General features: G+C 48.3%; 1 protein-coding gene across 1 annotated transcript; it reads right to left on the bottom strand.

Annotated features, from left to right (window-relative positions):
- Positions 1-804: 804 nt before the first annotated feature.
- On the bottom strand, positions 805-20,734 carry CLDN15 (claudin 15). The gene is made up of 5 exons (XM_058183940.1): positions 20,424-20,734; positions 10,617-10,781; positions 4,475-4,556; positions 2,068-2,178; positions 805-1,036 (listed from the first exon to the last, which is right to left on the bottom strand). Exons 1-5 carry the CDS (start codon positions 20,638-20,640, stop codon positions 913-915), a joined length of 699 nt encoding a protein of 232 aa, XP_058039923.1. The 5' UTR covers positions 20,641-20,734; the 3' UTR covers positions 805-912.
- Between the last annotated feature and the right edge of the window lie 4,704 nt (positions 20,735-25,438).

The following is a 25,438-nucleotide window of genomic DNA, read 5'->3' as shown; positions in this document are numbered from 1 at the left end:
TGTTCCTAATGCAAACATGAGAAGAGCTGCCAGAAGGCAAGAGCAGCTCAAGCAGAGAGGACAACCCGGGAGCAGGGCCATGAGATGATTGGCCCCTCCCATAAGGCTTAAACAGACCAGCAACGGCAATTGAGCTTTGCCGGAAAACAATGTTGTAGCTGCGCCTTCTGCTTCATCTTCTGCTTCGTCTACGTATTTGTTTTTGTGGCTTCTGGATGTTTGCCAGGAAGGGCCTTTGGCAGTTTGCCTAATTGGACTAAGGTTTGCGAGATAACTGAGGAATTTGTGTTGGGAGGCATTTGTTTTACTTTCAGTTGAACAACACTGGGAATGAAGTAATTCCCAGCTATTCGAATAAAGTTTGTTTGTTTTTCCACGGATTACTACCTACTTGGGCCTGGGTCACAACAGGGATATCTTAGCATTTTGAACGAAGAGTAGGCCTCCAGCTGTGACTTCCTCCAAGCATGGATCAGTTTGTCTCACACATACATTCATGTCCCCCACCCTTGAGTTACAAACCACAGGAGGTCATTTAACATGAGTTTCAATCCCCGTCATTGGCGCCATCAATTCTTCTGAACAACAGGCATCCGGAGAAAAAAAAAATCTGAGAAACAATCTCCATTCTTGCTGAATACCTATATAGATACATAGATATGTACTTTAAAAGTCCATTATACACTTCTTGGCAATAAATAAATTTGCCCAATGTGGCATTGGCCAGGATCAGATCCAGAAACATGCCTGCAGTCCACCTCTAGATTCAGAGCCTCCTCACAATGTAAGAAAGTCGAAGGATAAAAAAAAGTTCTCCCTTGGTACGAGTCATTTTTGGAAGAGTCTTTGGCCTTCTGGGTTCCCAGGGATGCATCCAAAATGATGGGATGTCCTGATCCACCATTTCCCAGGTTAGACATAGGCATTCTTGCCATACTGGCCATTACTGCTGGTGTTGGACTCTCTGCGGGGATGAGAGACTGAGGGGTGATGAGCCGCCGTGCCAACCTTGGGGGCTTTGTAGGGATACGTGTAGCTAGGAGCAGAAGAGGCTAACGTCAGTGTTTGGATTGAATAAGGTTTCAGAAAAGTACAGGTAGCCCTCGACTTACAACACCTTCATTTAGTGACCATTCAAATTTACAACCGCACTGAAATAAGGGGGACTTTATAAGTTGCGACCGTTTTTCACACTAATGGTTGTTGCAGCATCCCCATGCTCGCGTGATCGAAATTCAGTCAGTTTGGCAACTGACTCATATTTATGACCATCGCAGTGTCCCGGGGGTCAAGTGATCCTTTTTTTTGCGACCTAACAAAGAAAAGGGTTGTGGCCTGTCGGACGCTGGGCCCTCCATCAGCCAAATCGGAGGAGGCGGTGGGAGTCCAGGTCAGCATCAAGGCAACCTGAGAGCTCCAAGGGGGAAGAGAGAATGGAGCTCGCAGAGAGCGAGAGAGAGAGACAGAGGTGGAGCCTAGGCCTCCATCAGCCCTCGGAGAGTCAACAGCCCCCAGGTCTGGAGGTGGCTGATGAGGAAGAGGAGGAACAGCTGGGTCCAGTGCCTGACGCGCAGATGCGCAGAAGGCAGAGGAGAGGAGAGCACTGGAAATCTATGGGCCGATCCTTGGGATGGGAGAGCCACTGCTGCTAGCAAAGCCCCACACTAGCTCTGGGGATAAAAGGCAGGTGGAGAAGATGAATGGATGTGTCAGACAACGATTCAACAACTATTCAATTATATGGCTGGATGGACTTGTTAGCGTGCGGGGAGAGAGAAACTTTTTGCTGGGGCTGCCGGCACTCCTAATAAAGGAATCTTTAAGTTAACTTCAGACGGTTTGTTGTGTTTGGGGAGCTCAGTCAGAACTAAAAGTCAATGGGGAACCCAGATTCACCTAGCAGCCGCGTTGCTATCTTAACAACTCCAGTGACTCCCTTAACAACTGTAGCAAGACAGCTGGTAAATTGGGGCAAAATCCACTTAACCACAGAAATGTCAGGCTCGACTGTGGACATAAATCGAGGACTACCTGTATTTGACATGCCAGTCCTGCCCTCTCTCTCACCTGTTGTCCTGGGATGAGTTGGTCCGACAGGAACTGAACAGAAAGCAGCCTCCGATGATCACCAGCAAGGAAGCACTCCAGCCTAAATATAAGGCAGGTCCAATTTCGTATCTGAATAAACAAAAGGGGTGTAATTGATTGGTGGGGTGGTTGATTGATGGATGCATTGACAGTTCCCATTTTCTGGATCTATGGGACGGATTTAACCAGAGGTGAGACTCACTTACCTTCCCTACTGGTTCGCAAATGTGAGCACGCCCTTCCGCGCGTGAGCAGTGCTCGTGCATTACGTCCGGGCGGGTGAGCGGAGTTCCCCATAGTTGCCACTACCGGTTCGCCCGAACCAGCTGAAACCCACCTCTGGTTTTAACCCTTCTCTATCAGGAACAGTGAGTCAGAAGAATTGGCTCAAAAGTCCCCTAGCGCAAGGGTCACCAACCTTTCGGACCTCAGGGACCACTAAATTCATAATTTTAAATCCCGAGGACCACTAATATGAATTTTTTTAAAAGATAAATAGCATTTAGTGCAATATAAAAAATGCAAATAATTTTTCTGCGGACCACCAAAATCTTCTCACGGACCACCAGTGGTCCAGGACCACTGGCTGGTGACCACTGCCCTAGTGAGCAACAGCTTTAAGTAGGAACTTAACTTGAGATCCAAAGGCAACGTTAATAATTGTTTAATTATTCCACCTCATCAGGAAAAAAAGCATCTGAACGATCTATTTTAACCTTCTGCAGTAGGAGCAAGAAATTGTTTAAATCCTTCATATTGGGCTCATTAAGATGCCAGCTATAGGGCATTGCATGTCGAAACAACTTAGACACAAAGATAGCTTTTTCTCCCATGCCATCACTCTGCCAAACACCTAAATCCCTCAGCGTTGTTTTAGGCCTGAAGATTATTACCCATGTCGTAGCGCTGTATTGCTATTATCCTTGTCATCATCTTACCTTTCTCATCTTCCCATCTTTCCTACTACCTTCTGTTGGTATATTATGATTTATCATTTGGCGTTTGTCTCTTATGATTGATGATTGTATCTTATGATTTATGAGCTATGACGTATCACTTCGTTGTTTGTATTTACACTGAGAGCTTATGCACTGGAGAGAAATTCCTTGTCTATCCAATCACACTTGGCCAATAAAGAATTCTGTTCTCTTCTGTTCTGTTCTACTCTATTCTACTCTGTTCTCTATTGTAGTCTACTCTCTTCTATTCTCTCTTCTACTCTACTCTATTCTACTCTACTCTCTACTCTCTTCTGTTTTCTATTCTATTCTATTCTATTCTATTCTATTCTATTCTATTCTATAGAGGGAGACAGTGAGTTATAGTCTCACTTTAGGCAGGAAAGCCAGCTGGGTGATTTGGGCCAGTCCCTCTTTCTCCCAGCCCAACTCACCTCACCGGGTTGGCATTGTGGGGAAAATAGGAAGAGGAAGGTGTGTTGGATATGTTTTCCGCCTTGAGTTATTTGAAAAAAATAATAAAGGTGGGGATATAAATAAGCTCCCTTTTTACAACCCTGTAATCCCTTAATTCAGGCTAGAGTTGGGGTGAATGGTTGGAGCTGAGCGTTCACTGGACAGATCCCCTTCCTGATGTCTACATGGAGTTCACAGTAGATATTTTTTCCTTGGGCCCTAGGAGAGAAACATCTGCCAATATTTAGTCAACCTTCAACTAACCTTCAATTAACTTTCAACCTTCTGAGTGGGAGGCAAGCATTTTCAACACTAGGCCACCAGGCTGCTCAAAGGCGGCATACAAATAATATATAAATCAATAAAATGGTCCATCCTGCCATTTTCTTTTTTCAGCCTTAAACCCAGGTGTCGAGCCCAGCTCCTGCTCGACACATGATGCTACAGGGATACGGATCATGGGAGCAGCCCCTAATCAAAGATCCAAAGGGATGACATATCAAGGACTTGTTTGAGGGTTTCAGGGATCTGCATTTGGCAAGCATGAGAAAGGAATCAGCACACTGGTGGCCCGGATAGATGGAGATGAGCGCTGGGCCTTAGGAAGAGCTATTTGAATTCTGGGATTTAGCAGATGATGTGGCAGCTGAGGCTGTCAGACGAGGAGGGAGAGAGCGGCTGGGCGTCCAATCAATGGAGCAGTTCAGCCATGGGGCGGGGCATGATCAGCGCAGGATGTTTAAAAGGGGATGAGAGGCAGAAGCTCTCAGCGCTGACTTTATACAGAGAGACCTCGACTTTTACTGAGACCCGGTTTGTAGCAGACCCAATAAACGAAGTCAGTATCGGAAAGAAAACCAAGTTGGCTTGTTTCTTGTCACGGCGACTGACACAACTGTGGCTGAGCTAGCTGAGACCAGGATACTCCAAGAAAAAAAAAAAGAATAGGGATCCACGTGTTGGATACTTACTTTGTCCCGACAAAGAGCGGGTTAAAAAAATCCCGGGTGATATTGAAGGCGTACCATGAAACGGTCACCATCCCGCAGAGACCTGAAGAGGGAGGAGAAAAAAGGATATTTGGGGTGAGAAATAGCTTTGGGGTGAACCCTTGAGTGGATTGACAGGATTTGCTTTTTGGGAAAACCAATAGCTGGAGGGCCAAAGGATCATCTACACCAGAGGTGTAAACTCAATTTACCGTATTTTTTGGAGTGTAAGACACACTTCCCCCTCATAAAAGAGGCTGAAAATTTGGGTGCATCTTATACTCTGAGTGTAGCCCCGCCCACCCGCTGGCCCCCAGCCTTCGGCCTCCACCCGTCCTCTTCCTGGCTGCAGAGATTGCTACAGACAATGGCTTGCATTTTTGGGCTCGGCGTCTCACGTTTTCAGCCTCCAAATGCTCCGCTTGAGAGCCATTCAAGGCTGCGGGGATCACCAAAGCACATTGCCACCGATCACCACCTCTGTGCATCACGTTTTCAGCCTCTGCACATCGCATTTTAGGTCACAGCACACCCCGTTTTTGGCCTCTGCATGTCGCATTTTCAGGCAGCGATCAGCGGCAATGTGCTTTGGCAATCCCCGCAGCCTTGAACGGCTCTCAAACGGAGCATTTGGTAGCTGAAAACGGGAGGCACAGAACTGAAAATGACAACCCAGGACAGCTGCTGCCTTGTCTTATCGCTTCCGCGCTTTGCCTGCTTTACTCACTGGAGCTCCCTCCCACGTTCAGCTGTGCTTTTAAAGCTGATTATCAGCCCCAACGCACACACGCTCACAACCAGCAAACTAATACGTTGAAGCTGACCAGGCTAAGGACTCGAGCCAGATGAATACCTGGTACGTAGAGGCAGAATTTCCCCCCCCCTATTTTCCTCCCCAAAACTAAGGTGCGTCTTATACTCTGGAATGTCTTATACCAGAAAAATACGGTAATTGAGGGCCGCATCAGGGTTCTGTTTGACCTTGGGGGAGGGGGTGGCGTGGCCAAGGGGGCTTGGCCAGCGCAATGTCACTTATCAAGGCTCTGTTTTCAGCCACGACAGTCTACCTGGGCTCCGTTTTCACAGAGGGATACAGGAGGTCATCACAGCCAAAAACGGAACCTGGGAAAGATGCACGCAACCCTCCTGAGCGCCATTTTCAATTGCTGTTTCCAAGGCAGGCCTGCAGGCCAGATCTATGAACCCCATCGGCCAGATCCCGACCCCCGGGCCTTGAGTTTAACACCCCTGATCTAGAGAGAAGGATAATGCCTTCCTTTGGAAGAAGACTCACAAAGGCGCAGCTGTACAAACTGAATCGAGTAATACACAAATTGAATCAAGTTAATAAAGAACCACAAGAAGGATTGTGGCAATGAGAGAACACACAAAATCCGTGTTTCCTATCAGCAATGGCTAAATGTTTCTCCACCATGTTGATTTTTTAAAGGGAAAATATTAGTAGAGTAACCTTATACCAGTGGTGGAATTCACATTTTTTTTACTACCAGTTCTGTGGGCGTAGCTTGGTGGGCGTGGTGTGGCTTGGTGGGCGTGGCTTGGTGGGCATGGCAGGGGAAGGATACTGCAAAATCTCCATTCCCTCCCCACTCCTGGGGAAAGGATATTACAAAATCTCCATTCCCTTCCCACTCCTAGGGGAAAGGATATTACAAAATCTCTATTCCCTTCCCACTCTTAGGGGAAAGGATATTGCAGAATCTCCATTCCCTCCCCACTCTGGGGTCAGTCAGAGGTGGTATTTGCCAGTTCTCCGAATTACTCAAAATTTCCACTATCGGTTCTCCAGAACCTGTCAGAACCTGCTGGATTTCACCTCTGGTTCGAAGTTACTGTTGTGTCTCGTCCGATCTCACCACAGCCGGGGCCTTCTTACCTGCTTCTGAACACGGAGGAATGTCCTAGTATGCCTCCCGGCCCCAGCCCTGGCTCCATGCTCAGACAGGCTGAAGAGGAGGAAGTATCTCCAGCCCCCAGCTCTGGCTCCATGCCCAGGCAAACGGAGCAACTAGACCCCTCCCCCTCCTCCACAGCATGTGAGCCTGAGGGAGGTCAATTGCCAACAGCTGCAGACTGGAGTGACCCTCGCGTCAGAAGACTTGATAGACGGAGGCAACAGCAGGAAGGGAGGGGCAGGCCTGGATAAGTGCTGAGTCATAGAGCCACACCCCATGGCCTATATAAAGGACCTGCTTTCTGGCATTCTCTGAGTCAGGCAAAGTCTAAACATATCTTGCTGAAATCACTTTCTGGTCTCTTGCCTGCCCTGAGGACTTTGCTAGGACGCCTGATTCGGATTTCCCTGACCCGGCCGTCAGCGGAGGAGTGGGATACGACAGTTACAACAGCACTAGATAAAAAGGGATTTATGACCATTTTTGAGAACTGTTGCATCCTCCCCCAATGGTCACATAATCAAAATTCGGACCCTTCGCAAATGACTCATATTTATGACACGTGATCCCCATTTGCGACCGTCGGACAAGCAAAATCAATGGGGGAGCCATTGATTCACTAAACAACCACGTTATTAACTTTAACAACTGCTGCAAGGAAAGTCATCAAATGTGGCAAAATTGACTTCACAAGCGTCTTGCTTCGGAGTGGAAACTTTAGGCTCAGTTACAGTCGTAAGTCGAGGAGTGCCCGTACTTGCAAAACTGACGTCAGACAGAAGAACTATTCTCACGTAATTTTATTAAATTGTTCATTTAAAAAAATTTAAACTCTTTGGTGCATATTATCACCCGTTGTCTATGGAGATTCTCCGTCATCCAGGTCATGGTTGTCCCAAAGGTGCTTTTTTCAAGAGGCAACTGGACTTTCTGGTTTTTCCTTGAAGTTGTTTCACTTCTCATCCAAGAAGCTTCTTCAGCTCTGACTGGATGATGGGGAACGGAAGGATTTATACTCCTTGCAGACAGCTGGCCATTTGCATTCTTTTCTGAAAGTCGTCGGGGTCACTTGGAGGTTTGTCTGTGTCCTCGGAGTCACCTGAGTAGTGCAAATGGGTGTGGCGCATCTATCTCCAGTCTACAACACAATTCCAAGAAGGCTCCACACCAGTGGTGGGGATTCAACCGGTGTAAGAAGCGGTTCGCTGAGTGCACACTTCGTGCACACGCGGTGTGTTGGAATTCAGCTCTAAAATTTACCTTCTACTGCAGCCCGGCTGAGTAAAACAGCTGAGGTGCGGCAATCTATTCTGCCGCACCAGTCAGCTGGGTTTCAAACAAAGGAAATAAAGGTCAATATAGAACAAGGGTGGACGGGCAGGCCCACCTGATCATCGGAGCGAACCAGTTTTCTCTCAGCTGTCGGAGCTACCGGTTCGCCCAAACTGGTCCGAACAGACTGAATTCCATTCCTGCTCCACACCCACTCAGGTGACTCTGATTTTTTTTTTTTTTATTTACATTTATATCCTGCCCTTCTCCGAAGACTCAGGGCAGCTTACAGTGTATAAGGCAATAGTCTCATTCTATTTGTATATTTACAAAGTCAACTTATTGCCCCCCCAACAATCTGGGTCTTCATTTTACCTACCTTATAAAGGATGGAAGGCTGAGTCAACCTTGGGCCGGGCATTGAACCTGCAGTAATTGCAGGCTGCTGTGTTCTAATAACAGGCTTCTTACCAGCCTGAGCTACCACGGCCCTGATGATACAGATAAACCTCCAGGTGGCCTTAACGACTCTCTAAAAGGATCCAAATGGCCAGCTGTCTACAAGGAGTATAAATCCTTCCATTCCCCATCATCCAGTCCGAACTGAAGAAGCTTCTTGGATGAGAAGCAAAATGTCTTCAAAGAAGAACTGGAAAGTCTCTGAAAATCACCTCTGGGATAAATTATCACCTGCTTCTCACTTTTGATCGTTTTGGAAAAATACATATGGAACATAGATTGAATTTAACGTCTAGGGCAGGTGTGTCAAACTCACGTCGTCACGTTGTCGTCACATGACGTATCGGGACTTTTTCCCCCTTTGTTAAACAGTTCTTCTTCTTTTAACTTCGTTAAAGTCCCAGGTTGCTTCTCTCCTCGATTAGTTTCCATCCATTGCTTCTTGTCCTGCCTTCAAGTGCTTTGGAAAAGAAGGGGATCCTCTCTTCCTTATGACAGCCCCTCAAATATTGGAAGACTGCTATCATGTCACCCCAGCCCTTCTTTTCATTAAACTAGACATACACAATTCCTGCAACTGTTCTTCATATAATAATAATAACAACAACAACAACAACAACAACAACAACAAAGTTGGAAGGGACCTTGGAGGTCTTCTACTCCAACCCCCTGCCCAGGCAGGAAACCTTACACCATTTCAGACATATGGTTATCCAACATTTTCTTAAAAATTTCCAGTGTTGGAGCATTCACAACTTCTGGAGGCAAGTTGTTCCACTGATTGATTGTTCTAACTGTCAGGAAATTTCTCCTTAGTTCTAAGTTGCTTCTCTCCTTGATTAATTTCCACCCATTGTTTCTTGTCCTGCCCTCAGGTGCTTTGGAGAATAGTTTGACTCCCTCTTCTTTGTGGCAGCCCCTGAGATATTGGAAGACTGCTATCATGTCTCCCCGAGTCCTTCTTTTCATTAAACTGGACATACCGAGTTCCTGCAACCGTTCTTCATATGTTTTAGCCTCCAATCCCTTAATCATCTTTGTTGCTCTTCTCTGCACTCTTTCCAGAGTCTCATCTGTTTTACATCGTGGCGACCAAAACCAAATGCAATATTCCAAGTGTGGCCTTACCAAGGCATTATAAAGTGGCACTAACACTTCACGTGATCTTGATTCTATCCCTCTGTTTATGCAGCCCAGAACCGTATTGGCTTTTTTGGCAGCTGCTGCACACTGCTGGCTCATATCTAAATGGTTGTCCACTAGGACTCTAAGATCCCTCTCACAGTTACTACTATTGAGCAAGGTACCACATGTTTGTTTGTATGTTTGAGCCTGTTCAGAGATGATATTCAGCCGGTTCAGATCGGTTCAAGCAAACGGATAGCGGCGACGTTGGTGTAAAGATGTCCTATTTAGCCACGTTTTCAAGGCCAGGCGCATGCACGGAAGGCACATGCATGAGCAAAGTGCATGCCTGAAAGGCCAGGCACACACGTGAAAGAGACGTGCGCAAAGTGAGCTTGCACATGCACAGGGCGAACCAGTGGTAAGCATTTCTAAAACCCACCACTGTTCCTGTTGATCTTTGTTGATCTTCTCTGCACTCTTTCCAAAGCCTTAACATCTTTTCCATAATGGGGTGACTGAAACTGGATGCAAAAAAACCCCACAATTTTGTAATCTTCCCAGCTGGCTTCCGACAAGCAAAACCAATGGGCAAAGTCAGATTCGCTTCACAGCTGCAGGGATTTCATAATCCCACCCAAAGATAACAGCCAGTGCAAGTACGGGTGGTCCTTGACTTACAACAGTCCGTTTAGTGACCATTCAAAGAACTGAGAAAAGTGACTTACGACCATTTTTCACACGACCGTTGCAGCATACCTGTGATCACGTGATCAAAATTCAGACGCTTAGCAACTGGTTCATATTTATGACGGTTGCAGTATCCCGGGAGGATGGGGGGTGGCACCAGGGGTAAAATCTGCTTACCTTCCCTACCGGTTTGGAAGCGAGGATACACGCCATCTTCACGTCGATTTTGGACCCTCTGCGCATGCACAAAGCCTTCTATGCATGCGCAGAGGGTAAAAAACAGGTTACTTCCTGGTTAAAACCAGGAAATAATGATGTCCGGGTGAGTAGCCGGACTACCACTGCGCCGAACCACTTACCATCGCCGCTACCGGTTCGCCCGAACCGGAGCAAACCGGTAGCATTTCACCCCTGAATGTCATGTGATCCCCTTTTAGCGACCTTCTGACAAGCAAAGTCAAGGGAGAATCCAGATTCACTTAATCTCCATGTCGCCGACTTAACCTACGGAACGATTCACTTTACAACGGTGTCAGGAAAAGTCATACAACAGGGCCAAAACGCACTGAATGAATGTTTCCCTTAGTGACAGAAAATGGGGGTGGGGTGGCCCCGCCGTTGTGTTCGCAAGTCGAGGACTATCCGTACAGAAGAAAGCTTACCGGCCAGGATGAACAAGCTGCCTCCGGTGACCGCCAACTTGGCTTTCGCGTTGGGGTTGTTTTCGATCACTTTGGTGCACTGTAAGCCCAACATGCTGCTCATAATCGCTAAGAAACCCAGGACCAAGGCAGTGATCATGAGGGCCCGCGACGCTTGCAGATATGCTATAGGGGAGACCAAAAAAAAAGGAGAATAGTGAGTGCAGCTGTTTCCACTGGCTTTTAAAAAGTCACATGTTTTTATTTTAGAGAGAGAGAGATTTTCTAGGCCAGAGGTGTCAAACTCGACTTCATTGAGAGCCTCATCAGGGTTGTGTTTGACCTGGGGGGGGGGACATGGCCAGGATGGGGGCGGCCAGGTCGACGTCACTCGTGTCAGGGGCACCTGTGGTAGCTTGAGGGCTCTGCGGCCAAAACAGGCTCCCGAGGTCCATTTTCGGCTGCCAGGGCCTCCTACAACCCTCTGCAAGCGAAAACGGAACTCAGGAGGGCTGCGAGCTTTCCGTTTTCACTGGCATAGGGGAGGCTGTGGCAGCCAAAAATAGAGCTCGGGAGGCCGTTTTCGCTGGCAGAAGCACCACTGGCCTTCGCTGTTTCCAGGGTGGTCTCGTGGGCCAGATCTAAGTACCATGCAGGCCGGATCCGGCCCCTGGGGCTTGAGTTTGACAACCCTGTACTAGGCAGATGTAACATATGCACAAAATTGGAAAACAGGAAAGAACGCCAACAGATGAAGGCGTGATAGAAAAAGTTGTAGAATGTGCAGAGGTGGACAAATTAACAAAAGAAATTAAAGAAAAAGAAGAGCCAGATTATTACATCATTTGGAACAAATGGTATCAATGGCTTGAGACTAGACAGATTTTGTAATCTGCAGCTACAAATCCTTTTTATATAATGATTAGAGCGGGTATATTGTTCCTAAATAGCAATAGCAATAACACTTAAGACTTATATACCGCTTCATAGTGCTTTGACAGCCCTCTCTAAGCGGCTTACAGAGTCAGCAGATTGCCCCCAACAATCTGGATCCTCATTTTCCCCACCTCGGAAGGATGGAAGGCTGAGTGAGATTTGAACTGAACTTGACCCTGGTGAGATTTGAACTGTTGAACTGCAGCTAGCATCCTAAAGCTAGGATGATGGCAGGCAGGCAGGCAGGCAGGCAGGCAGACAGACAGACAGACAGACAGATAGATGATAGATGATGATAGATAGATAGATAGATAGATAGATAGATAGATAGATAGATAGATAGACAGACAGACAGACAGACAGACAGACAGACAGACAGACAGACAGACAGACAGACAGACAGACAGATGATAGATAGATAGATAGATAGATAGATAGATAGATAGATAGATAGATAGATGATAGATAGATAGATAGATGATAGATAGATAGATAGATAGATAGATAGATAGATAGATAGATAGATAGATAGATAGATAGATAGATAGATAGATAGATAGATAGATAGATAGATGATAGATGATAGATGATAGATAGATAGATAGATGATGATAGATAACGTGTTAGTCGTTCCCGACTCTAGGGGGCGGTGCTCATCTCCGTTTCAAAGCCAAAGAGCCAGCGCTGTCCGAAGACATCTCCGTGGTCATGTGGCCGGCATGATTCAACACCAAATGCGCACGGAACGCTGTTACCTTCCCACCAAAGGTGGCCCCTATTTTTCTACTTGCATTTTTTACGTGCTTTCGAACTGCTAGGTTGGCAGGAGCTGGGACAAGTCATGGGAGCTCATCGCGTTATGCGGCACTAGGAATTCGAACCACTGAACTGCCGACCTTTCGATCGAGAAGCTCAGCGTCTTACCCACTCAGCCACCGCCTCCCTTTTATCACTGGACTAGAGATGCCCAATTCCAGCAACCGTTCTTCATATGTTTTTGCCTCCAGTCCCCTAATCATCTTGGTCGCTCTTCTCTGCGCTCTTTCTAGAGTCTCCACATCTTTTTCACATCGTGGCGACCAAAACTGGAGGCAGGATTCCAAGCGTGGCTTTCCTTTCCAAGGCATTATCAAGCGGTATTAACATTTCGCGTGATCTTGATTCTGTCCCTCTGCTAATGCAGCCCAAGGACCGTGTTGGCCTGGTTGGCAGCTGCAGCACACAGCTGGCTCGACTTTAAGGAACTTCGAACCCGGTTGCACAATAAATCAAGGCGTTTCAAGTGGATTTTCCCAACAGACAAATCGAGTTAGCATCAGTTGGCTGATTCAACCACGGTTGACTCAACTAACCGCTGAGATAAACATTTACATTTCAGGATGACTGGATGGATTTATATCAAGCGACAACAAAGCAGGCCCAGGAGAGTTGATTGCAGATTGAAGCTGACCGCAAATGGCGGAAAAGCTTTGGTCTCTGCCAAAACAATCCATCGCCCATGTGCCCAAACCGAATGTTTATTTTTATAAAGAGTTACCTTTAGGTCAATGTTGATAACATCCTTGACTTATCTGCTGAGCAAATAAACTCCGCCCTCCGAAAAAAAATTGCCCTGTTTGTTTTCTTCTGTCAATGGTCTCAACCTGCATTGACATTCCTTCTTCCCTCACCCAGAACAAAAATAAGGTCCTGTGTAGCAACAGCATAGATTGACCCCCTCAGCAATCCCTGGACAAACAGCAAGCTGACGCAATTGACCCCAAATGTTAGTTCCTTAAAAAAAAAACAAAGCATGCCACCACCTGAAACGCTCCCAACGTGGAGGTCTCGCCTATCCAAATTCCCATGGGCTGGGGACAGAAGTGATATTTAGCCGGTTCGGACCAGTTCAGGTGAACCGGTTGCGGCGACTGTGGGTGGAGGCGAACCGGTTGCGGCGACCGTGGGTGGAGGCGAACCGGTTGTGGCGACCGTGGGTGGAGGCGAACCAGTTGTGGCGACCGTGGGTGGAGGTGAACCGGTTGCGGCAACTGTGGGTGGAGGCGAACCAGTTGCGGCAACTGTGGGTGGAGGCAAACCGGTTGCAGCAACTGTGGATGGAGGCAAACCGGTTGCAGCGACTGTGGATGGAGGCGAACCGGTTGCGGCGACCCGCCTGGACATAATGCCGTCATATTTAGCCACGTCTTCAAGATCGGGCGCATGCACGGAAGGTGCACAAGCGAGCAAAGCGCGTGAGCGGGAGGTCGGGCACATGTGTGGAAGGGGTGCACGCACACACAAGTGAAGCGTGTGTGCGCGCGTGCGCGCGGTGAACTGGTGGTAAGGTTATGTGAAACCCACCGCTGGCTGTGGATAATGAGGTTTGCAGTCCAGAATATTGGCTGTATACTAATTTAGGGAAAATGGGTATAGAGAAATGCAGGTATAAGCTGCCACAGACACATGGAAGGAGAAGAAAAATTTTGTTTATTGTTTGTTCATCTTTTCTTTTATCGCACCTTTATTATTTTACAAATAGCTCAAGCCAGCGGACAGATCAAAGACTCCTCCTCTTTTTCCCACAACAACAACCTTGTGAGGTGAGTGGGGCTGAGAGAGAAGGCCTGGCCCAAATTCATCTAGCTGACTTCCATAGTTAAGGTGGGACTAGAACTCACAATCTCCTGGTGATCAGCCCAAAATCACCCAGCTGATGAAGATGGGACTAGAACTTCCAGTCTCCTGGTATTTGGCCCAAAGTCACCCAGCTGACCAAGACAGGACTAGAACTTCCAATCTCCTGGTGACCGGCCCGAAGATGGCTTTTATGACCAACGAAGCACTTGAAATCACAGTCTCCTACCTTCTAACCTAGCACCTTAACCGCTAGACCAAACTGCTCTCTGGACCCAGAATCATCTCACAAATGCTACAATCTTTGTTTGTCTTTCCAGGCGATGAAGCCAGCATTCAAGGTTTGTCTAGTTATAAAGACACCACCCTCCCCTGACATGTACCCCAAGAAGTGAAGGCATCTTTGGAAACTTGGAAGGTGACAGACACTCGAGAAGGGAAAACCTCTTGATCTTTTGTCTTCGGAGATCGCCTAGTCCTTTCAACTTGGGTCCTGCCTCTTCGTGGCAGGAGAAAATCCCAACAAAAGGTCTTATTGTTTTGGCAGAGGTGTAGTGACAAATATTAACCAGGAAGCAAGGAGAAACGGGGCTATTTCCTTGCTTCCATCCCAGCTGCACTTTGAACAGGGGATGGTCTCAGGCCAAGTGTTCCATCTTCTGTCCTCTCCGTTTCGCCCCGTCCAATGTATTCCCTTCCTTGTCACAAATTGGTCTCAGACAGAGCCTGTCGAACGTGTGTGTGTGCAGTTTCATCCAAGCAACGCTTCGAAAGAGATTTCATGGAGATTCGAATGGTGTGGGCAGGGGTGGGCTTCAAAAATTTTAGCAAGGGGTTCTCTATCCCCGGTTGCTGGGTAGGCGTGGCCATGGTGGGTGTGGCCTAGTCAGCCTTCTGCAGCAAAGCAGGGAGGGGTGTTTTTGCCCTCCCCGGGCTCCAGAGGCTTTTCTTGAGCCTCCAGGAGGGCAAAAACGTCCTCTCCAGGCACTGGAGTCCCTCCGGAGGCTGGAAACAGGCCCATTTCCAGCCTTTCTGAACTTCTGGTAGGCCCATTTTTCGCCCTCCCACAAGCCTCCGCACGTGCCCTGCACTTACCTACATCCAAAACAGGCCATGTGGGGACTCCTGGGAGGGGTGGGGCGGGGTGGATGGGGCCAAGAAGGAGTGGGATTTGTGGGTTCTCTGAACCAGGGGTCCCCAAACTTTCGGACCTCAGGGACCACTAAATTCATTAATTTTAAATCCCACGGACCACTAATATGATCTGCCTAATGACCATCTGGGAGGGTGTGGCTAGGTGGTCATGTGACTGGGTGGGCGTGGCCAACTCAATGTCACTCACATCGAGGGGCACCTCTACTCACCCGTCTCCTGCCAGCCACTCCTCACCTGCCCGCCCACCTGGGTTCCTTAGGGCCCCAACAGGAAGCAGTTGTTGGAGCTAAGCAGCCACCATGAGAAAGAGTTGGCAAAAACAGCTGCTCAGTTCAAATTGGATCTGAATGAGAAGGAGGCTCAGCAGAAGCACCTCACTGAGGACTACGAGCATAGGCTTGCTTTCCAAGCAGGGGGAAGACCTGTGGGAGTGCAAGGCCAGGTACCGGCGCCTGGAGGCTCAGCGGGCTGAGATGGTCAGCCAGTTCCAGGCCATGATGCAGTCCCACTGGAACAAGGTCCTCCGGCTCCTCGCCACCAGCAGCACTTCCCTCCAGTCTTTGCCCAAAGCCCTGCACCAGGAGGCTGAAGCAGACCCCAAGACAGAATTCCTGCCCCCCCTCTGACCCACACAAAAAGACCCCAAAGGGGGAGACTCTCTGCAGCAACACAAATGTTCATTGGATATATCTGGCCCAGGGGCCATACTTTGAGGACCCCTGATTTAGTGCAATATAAAAAAAAATGCAAATAAGTTTTCTGCAGACCACCAAAATTTTCTCAGGGACCACCCGTGGTCCGTGGACCACCAGTTGGTGACCACTGCTCTGAACTACACAGAATCTTAGCTAGAGCTTCTCCCGAGCCCCTGCCAACCCCCAGCAACCCACACCTGAGTGTGGGAGTATGAACGGATTTCTGGAGAAAAAATTGCAGACTACAGGAACCATTGGCGCTACTCAGGTGACCCTGAGGTCACAGACAGACCTCCGAGTAGCCTCAACGACTCTCTAAAAAAGGAGGCAAACGACCAACTGTCTGCAAGGAATATCAACCCTTCCATTTCCCCACCATCCAGTCAGAGCTGAAGAAGCTTCTCGGATGAGAAGTGAAACGTCTTCAACAAAAAAATTCTGGCATGTATTTATGACGGTTGCAGTGGCCCGGGGTCACGTGATCCCCTTTTGCGACCTTCTGACAAGCAAAGTCCGTGGGGATGTCAGATTTATTCAATTGCCTTCTTACTAACATAACAAATGCAGCAATTCACTTACCGTATTTGTCGGACTATAAGACACACTCCCCACTCCAAAAAAAGTGGGTGGAAATGTTGGTGTGTCTTATAAATCGAATACGGCCCTGTTTTGGCCTCCCGAAAATTCCCCCGCGCGTCCCGTTTTTGGCAAAATTGGGTCTGTTTTTCACAAAACAGGGTGCGCAGAGGGCTTGGGAGGCCTGCAGAGTGCTCCTGGGGGCCGGGGAGGACAAAAACGTTCATTGGATGTATCTGGCCCAGGGCCATAGTTTGAGAACCCCTGATTCAGTGCAATATAAAAAAAATGCAAATATTTTTTCTGCGGACCACCAAAATTTTCTCAGGGACCACCAGTGGTCCACGGACCACCAGTTGGTGGCCACTGATCTAGTCCAACCCGTATGATGAAGCAAGTAGCATTTCACAAAAAACATTTGCCTTCTCATAAAATATATTACAGGTACAATTCTTGACTTAACGGGCACATCTGAGCCCAAGTTTTCCTGTTGTTAAGCGAGACATTTGTGAAGTTAATTTTTGCCCCATTTTAGGACCTTTCTTGCCACAGTTGTTAAGTGAATCGCTTGCCGTGGTCAAGTTAGCCACACGGACGCTGAGTGAACCTGGCTTCCCCGTTGACTTATCCGAAGGTAGCCAAAGTTGATCGCATGACCCTGGGACACTGCAACCGTCATAAATACGAATAATTTCGTTGTCGCCGTAACTTTAAACGGTCTCGAAATGAATTGTTGTAAGTCAAGGACTTTCTGCAGTCTGAAAAGGTACTTCTCAACGCCTGGATTTTTTTTTTTTTTTACAACTGAAGACTAACATGGTTCTCCTCCTTTAATGACGTCAAAAGAGACTTTTTTGCAAACAGGTTTTTCCTGGGTTAGTCCATCTTAACCCTGGTTCTCAAAGCACTCATTTTTCAGCCCCTCTGAACATATTACCTGCTCGTTTTGATCACTAAAACGCGTAATAAGTTATCGTGCCGATTGCATTCACATTCCACAAATAGCTACTTATTCTCTGGGTGACTTCACTGTACAGGTAGTCCTTGAGTTGTAACAGTTCATTTAATGACCGTTCGGAGGGACAATGGCACTGAAAAAAAAGTGACTTAGGCCCGTTTTTCACACTCATGACCATTTGAGCGGCCTTATGGCCATGTGATCAAAATTCAGATGCTTGGCAACTGACTCATCTTTACGACGGGGTTGCGGTGTCCAAAAGTCACGTGATCCCTTTTTTGCAACCTTCCAACCAGCGAAGCCAGATTCACTTAACAACCGTGCCACCAAAGGTAACCCCGCCAGCGATTCACTGAACAACGGTGGCAAGCAAGATTGTAAAAATGAGACAAAACGCAACTTTTAACCCCTGTCTCGCTTAGCAACAGAAATTTTGGGCTCAATTCCGGTCGTAAGTCGAGGACGGCCCGTATTTTGTCACCAAAAGGCTTTGACCGTGGTATGCTGGGCTTGCTAAACCATCAAGCTACGGTTTAACCAACCAGACCGGCTAAAGTTCAAATAACACACTTAGGCGAAACGGAACCAACCACATTTCCCCCCCCACACACACACATTTGTGCAAAAGCCAGGAGGCCAATCATCCGTGCTTAAATTGGCACTGGCAGGTAAGAATTTCACAATTTTACCTGCAGACTTTTTTGTGTGTGTGTGTGAACCTCAGCGATTGGTTCCACAAACAACTTACCAGGATATCTGCCTAAAATGTAGCCTTGGCTGGCATCGAGAATGACTATTATAGCCAAAAATATGTTTACAGCTATTCCGATCTTAATGGGGAGCGTGTTTGTGTATGTGTGTGTTTCCCTATCCATGATCAGATAATTGCTCGTTGCTGCCCCCTGCTGGCTCCGTGGGAAAACAGAGCAGGAGGGATGTATGGATCGCTCGCAGCCGCGGAAAAGCGCGACTTTAAGCCCTTAAGAAAATATCTCACCTGATTTTTAAAAAGTTGAGCTTGGCATGCAAAATTAATTCTGGACCAAACAAATCAAATCAAATCAAGCGTCTGAGACTCTAGAAAGAGTGCAGAAAAGAACAACGAAGATGATTAGGGGACTGGAGGCTAAAACATATGAAGAACATTTGCAAGAACTCGGTATGTCTAGTTTAATGGAAAGAAGGACTAGGGAAGACATGATAGCAGTCTTCCAATATCTCAGGGGCTGCCACAAAGAAGAGGGAGTCAAACTATTCTCCAAAGCACTTGAGGGCAGGACAAGAAGCAATGGGTGGAAATTGAACAAGGAGAGAAGCAACTTAGAACTAAGGAGAAATTTCCTGACAATTAGAATAATTGATCAGTGGAACAACTTGCCTCCAGAAGTTGTGAATGCTCCAACACTGGAAGTTTTTAAGAGGAGGTTGGATAACCATTTGTCTGAAGTGTTTTAGGGTTTCCTGCCTAAGCAGGGGGTTGGACTAGAAGACCTCCAAGGTCCCTTCCAACTCTGTTATTCTATTCTATTCTATTCTATTCTATTCTATTCTATTCTATTCTATTCTATTCTAGCCTATTCTAGCCTATTCTAGCCTAGCCTAGCCTAGCCTAGCCTAGCCTAGCCTAGCCTAGTCTTTGTCTCTAGATGACCAAAGAAATATATCTGCACCATTTAGGCATGGAAGGGGAATTTCCCCTTGGGTCCCTTTGCTGCATTTCTGCTCGTTGCACAGCTGGCAGGATAAAGGGCACATGGTAATAATAAAATTTAACAGAGAGAGTCAAGGAGAATGCTCAGGTCTGCAATAAAATTAAGTGGCACGCTCTGAATTGGTTGCATTAATTGAGCATTCATTAAAATGACTCTTCTATGGTTGCTTTGCGAGAGATTTGCAGGAGACGGAATACAGTTTATGATAATGGCATCGAAGCCACCTGTTTGCCGCATGTTTAGCCAGTGTGCTTTTTTTTTCTTTCAAACTTGAAAACTTTTTAAGACATTTGGGAGACTTCAACTCCCAGAATTTCCCCCAATTCAGCGTCACTGGGGGTTCAGCAGGGAAGAGAGGCAGTTTGAATGGGGGTACAGATTGTAGCAGAGTTGGAAGGGATCTTGTAGGTCATTTAGTCCAACCCCCCACCACTACCATCCCGTGCCGAAGCAGGAGACCCTACCTACCTAACCACCATTTCTGACAAAGGCCAGTCCAATCTCTTTTTGAAAGCCTCCAAGGGATGGAAGCTCCCCCAACTTCCTAAGGCAAAGGGAAGCCGGCTCACAATCAACAACAGCCCCGCCCGGACCCCCCTCCAGACCACAGCGCCTGGACGACCAACTCGTGCAGCCACATACAACTGATGATGGGTATTGTAGTCCCCAAGTTTCTGGAAAGGGCCGTTTCCGGGAACTCCAGCTACGTGGGGGGGGGGAGGGAGTGAGTCTCCCTCCCCAAAAAAAAGACTCTCCAAAGTCGCCTCGCTCCAGAGCACCTGGACGACCAACTTCGTGCAGCCACATACAACTGATGATGGGTATTGTGGTCCCCAAGACTCTGGAAAGGGTCAGTTCCGGGAACTCCAGTTACCTCTCCCCCCAAAAAAAGACTCCCCAAAGCCGGCTCGAGATCTGGGGAATCAAACTGGATCAACCGCCTCCCGATCCCCGATACAGCCTGGGAATCGCGAGAAACGGTGCACCTCCAATCGACGGCTGGGGAAAAAATGTTCAGGATCCGGGCAAGCGATCCTCCTGGGGTCCCTTGGGCAACCCCGACGGCCTTGGGGAGCGCCGGACTACAAAGCCCATCCCTTCCCCAGGGCGATCCTTCCTAGGGGGATCGCAAGCCCCCCACCCCCACTACCACCATCTGGCCAAGCTCCCACCAACTCACCGGGCAGTTCGAGCAGCGACTGGAACTCCCAGCAGTTGTAGACGCCGGTGGAGTCGGTGGCGCAGCTCTGCCACAGGTTCTCGAAGATGGTAGAGGTGGTGATGACGTTGCCCGAGACGCTGGAGACCCTCCAGTAGCTGTTGAAGAGGGTGACGGCCAGCAGAGCCCAGCCGACGATGCTCAGGAAGAAACCCACCGTCTCCAGCAGGAGCGACATCGCGGTGGCCGTCGCAGTGAAGCGCAGAGCGGAGGCGAAAGTTTGCAAGCGATTAGCGCGAAGCTCCGAGCGCTGAGCTGCTGCTTGCTGCTTTGCTGCTGCCGCGGGAGGCGCGTCCGAGGCTTCCTCGGGACTCCAGCGAGCAGGTAAGGGCGAGGGGGGGCGGGGTGACGTCAGCGCCCCGGCCCGAAGTCCACCTTCTAAAGCGGGAATGGGCCGGTTGCGGGTTGTGTGTGTGTGTGTGTGTGTGTGTGTGTGTGTGTGTGTGTGTGTGTGTGTTCTCCCCGGGCTCGCCGGCCCCGGCCCCATCGCGCTTTGGCAGGGCCAGTAACCGAGTTGGAAGGGACCTTGAAGGTCATCTAGTCCAACCCCCTGCGTGAAGCAGGAGATCCATACGAGGGATTTGAACCGCCCCGACCTTTCCGATCGACAAGCTCCGCGTCTTAGCCACCGAGCCGCCTTAGGTGGCTCGGTGGCCAAGACGCCCGAGCTTGTCGATCGGAAAGGTCCGACCGTTCGGGCGGTTGAATCCCTGGGACAGGTCTCCTGCGTCAGTGGGAGGGGAGGTGGGGATGGTCTAGATGACCTCCAAAAGTCCCTTCCAACCGCGTGACTGTTAAAAACTTGCAATTGAAAGAGCAGGGGAGGGGACGGGAGGGTGAGGGGAGGTGGGGAGGGGAGGTCCTGCAGAGACTCTTGCTATTGCCGTGGATGATGGGTTGAGGTAGGTCCAGCAGCTTGGGATGGGGGAGCGCTGTCCTCCTGGCTTTGCGGGCGCCCATCCTACTTTGGGACGGGGTGGGGGTGCGGGAAGGCGGAGTTCACGCTTTGACGCAGAGCGTCAAAGAATAGGGTAGGGTAGGGTAGGGTAGGGTAGGGTAGGGAATGGAATAGAATAGAATAGAATAGAATAGAATAGAATAGAATAGAATAGAATAGAATAGAATAGAATAGAATAGAATAGAATAGAATGAGTTGGAAGGGACCTTGGAGGTCTTCTAGTCCAACCCCCTGCTAGGGCAGGAAACCCTATATAGTATACCATTTCAGACAAGTGGTGGTGTCTTCACCATCACCATCATCATCATCACCGGAAGGGAGCTTAGAGGTCTTCTAGTCCAATCCTCTGCTCGAGCAGGAGACCCCTATACCATGTCAGGCAAGTGGCTGTCCAGTCTCTTCTTAAAAGCCTCCAGTGATGGAGCGCCCACAACCTCAGTAGGCAAAACCGTCCCACTGGTTAATTATTCTCACGGTTAGGAAATTTCTCCTTAGTGCTAGGTCGCTTCGGTTGGTGTGCTTCGCTTGGGAATTTTCGGAGGGAGCGTGAGGCATCTACTGGGCCGCTTACTCAACAAACCTGGTTAAAACGAAGCGTGGCTTATCTGCGGTGGGTAAGCTGGAGAGAAAGGGATATCGAGCCACAATTGAGTTTTTGTCTCCAAATTTACTCGGCCTGTCTTTAGCAGGGCAACTCAAATCTAGCAAGGCATTTGCACTTACAGAATACAGTATCTTAGTTTAGATGTCGGCCAGCATGAAGTAGGTTAGCGGAGTGAACGAAGGCACCCCACTGTCTCCTCGCCAGACATTTCTCCCCTTCTTTCTCTTTATTTATTTATTATTTTATTTATTTTATTAGATTTTTATACCGCCCTTCTCCCAAAGGAGTCAGGGCGGTGTACAGCCAAATATTAAAAAACCCACAATATACACATTAAAAACAAAACTAAAACAAGCATATTACAAATGGCCGAAATTTAAAACAATTTAAGATCATAAAATTATAAATAGCCCCAATTAAAAATTTAATAAAACTCTTTGCATTCGGTATATCCTCCTTTTTCCTGCCATCCTTCTTCCTCTGTTTCTCTTTTGCAAAGGGACCAACCAACCAGAGAAGGATGAGCATCGGCCCTGCCCACAACCTGAATAAGACCCAAATCCTTGCCAGGATCATTTGGGTGGCAGGGGGTTCATTGGCACTCTATAAAACCTTAGTAAAACCACACCTAGATTATTGCATCCAGTTTTGGACACCACACTATAAAAAAAGATGTTGAGACTCTAGAAAAAGTGCAGAGAAGAGCAAACAGGATGATTAGGGGACTAGAGGCTAAAACATATGAAGAACAGTTGCAGGAACTGGGCATAGTGAAGAGAAGGACCACAGGAGACATGATAGCAGTCTTCCAATATTTGAGGGGTTGCCACAGAGAGGAAATGGTCAAGCTATTATCCAAGGCACCTGAAGGCCAGACAAGGAATAATGGATAGAAACTGATTAAGGAGAAATTTTCTGACAGTGAGAGCAGTCCACCCATGGAACAGAAATTGCCTTCGGAAGTTGTAGGAACTTCATCCCTGGAGGCTTTCAAGAAGAGACTGGACTGTCATCTGTCAGAAATGGTGTAGGGTCTCCTGCTTGGGCGCAGGGGGGGGTTGGACTAGATGACCTACAAGGTCCCTTCCAACTCGATTCATCTGTTAAATCTGAGATCCAGCATATTTTCTCCATAGGATCGAGGGATGGTCAGTTCCCTTCTGAAGGTTTGCTTTGCAGGCTTAAAAATGAGAATAAGACATCCAGCTTGCAAGGCTCATTTCAGCGCTAAAACAGCCGACTTTGGGCCAGCTGCTGTCTCTTCCGCCAGCGTCCTCGCAGGGTTGTTGTGGGGAGGAAAAATCGGAGGAAGGCATGCTAGACAGACTACCAGCAGGAAAGGCAAGCTGGGAATTAACAGAATAGCAGAATTGGAAGGGACCTTGGGGGTCTTCTAGCCCAACCCCCTACTCAGGAAGGAAAGCCTACATCATTTCAGACAAATGGTTATCCAATCTCTTCTTAAAAACTTCCAGTGTTGGAGCATTCACAACTTCTGGTGGCAAGTCGTTCCACTGATTAATTGTTCTCACTGTCAGGAAATTTGTCTTTAGTTCTAGGTTGTTTCTCTCCTTGACTAGTTTCCATCCATTGCTTCTTGTTCTCTGATGCTTCGGAGACTAGTTGAAGTTCTTTGCCCTACAAAGAGAACATTCACAATAATCAATAAACTGAGTTATCCACAGGTTAAGAAACAAGACGCGCAATCACAGTAAATCAAATCTACCATAAATCCAAGTTTTAGAGGACTACAGGAAGTCCTTGACTTATAACAGTTGGTTTAGTGACCGTTCAAAGTTATAACACCACTGGAAAAAAGTGACTTAACGGCTGTTTTTCACAGTTACGACCTTCGCAGCGTTCCCATGGTCCCGTGGATTCAGGCGCTTGACACCTGACATATCTACGACCGTTGCTGTGTCCCCTTTTGCGACCTTCTGACGAGCCAAGTCAGCGGGGAAGCCAGATTAACAGTTACAAGCGGGTTACTAACTTCTCCGCTGCAGCGATTCCCTGAACAACCGAGGCACGGAAGTTCGTAAAAATGGGGCCAAAACTCGCTTCGCCGAGGTCTCCCTTAACAACGGAAATGTTGGGTTCCATTGCGGTCGTAAGTCGAGGACTAGCTGTGTCCTGCGAGTTCCCTCTGGAAATGAACGTGCCAAGCAAGACTTGGCAGCCACACCTCACGAATCGATAGATCAAGGGCAGGCTATAAATGGAAAGGGGAAAAAAAAAAGTTGTACAGATAGTATTATCTGAATATGTGAAATGGCATAGGTCAGGGATGTCCAACTCGATTTCATTGAGGGCCACATCAGGGTTGTGTTTGACTTTGGGCGGGCGGGGGTGTAGCCGGGGTGGACGTGGCCTGCCCAACGTCACTCATGTCGGGGGTACCTGTGGCGGCCCGAGCGCTTTGCCAGAAAAAACGGGCTCCCGAGCTCCGTTTCCATCTACGACGTCCTCCTGCAACCCTCTGCCAGCTAAAACAGAGGTCAGGAGGGCCGCACGCAAGCCGATCCTTCGCTGTTTCCAGAGGGGCCCCACGGCCAGATCTAAGCAGCCAACTGGCCGCTTAGGGGCCTTAAGTTTGACACCCCTGGTATAGGTTCTGCTTGAGATGGGGGCTGGACTAGAAGACCTTCAAGGTCCCTTCCAGCCAGTGGTGAAATCCTGCTGGTTCTGTTTGGCTCGCGCGAACTGGTAGCGGCGGATGTGCATGGTTCGGCGAACTGGTAGCGGCAGGAGTGGGTTCCACTCACCTTCGCTACCAGTTTGCAACGGGAGTGTGCGCATGCACGCGCTCGCTTCGCTCACATGAGCCACTTCTGCACATCTACATGCGCAGAGCGTCCATGATGAGGTGGGCAGAGCCTTCCGCCACCGTTACTACCAGTTCGCAAGATCCAGGCCGAACCGGTAGCAACCCACCACTGGGCGGCAGCACAAGAATTACCTCATCACTGGCCATACCTGCTGGGACCTGTTGGGAGTTCTACAGATAGGCCTCATTTAGTTCATTTAGCGACCGTTTGATGTTACGACGCCACTGAAAAAAGTGACTTATGACCGTTTTTCACACTTACGACCATTGCAGCATCCCCATAATCAAAAATTCAGACAGTTGACTCATATTTATGATGGTTGCAGTGTCCCGGCGGGGGGTGTCACGTGATCCCCTTTTTGTGACGTTCCGGCAAGCAGAGTCAACGGGCGAGCTGGATTCGCTTAACAACTGCAGCGATTCACTGAACGACGATGGCAAGAAAAGGTCAGAATCTGGGGCAAAAAAACAAATGTCTCACTTAGCAACACACACTTGGGGCTCGATTGTGGTCGTAAGTCAAGGACGACTCATCATTTAGCAACTTCTGGGGTTCTGGCCCAGAAGCCCCCACTCATATATAATTT

This window comes from Ahaetulla prasina, chromosome 4, assembly GCF_028640845.1.
Source record: "Ahaetulla prasina isolate Xishuangbanna chromosome 4, ASM2864084v1, whole genome shotgun sequence".
In the NCBI taxonomy this organism is placed as follows: Eukaryota; Metazoa; Chordata; class Lepidosauria; order Squamata; family Colubridae; genus Ahaetulla; species Ahaetulla prasina.
Note: the sequence above shows the minus strand (reverse complement) of the source record. Positions and strands in the feature narration are given on the sequence as shown.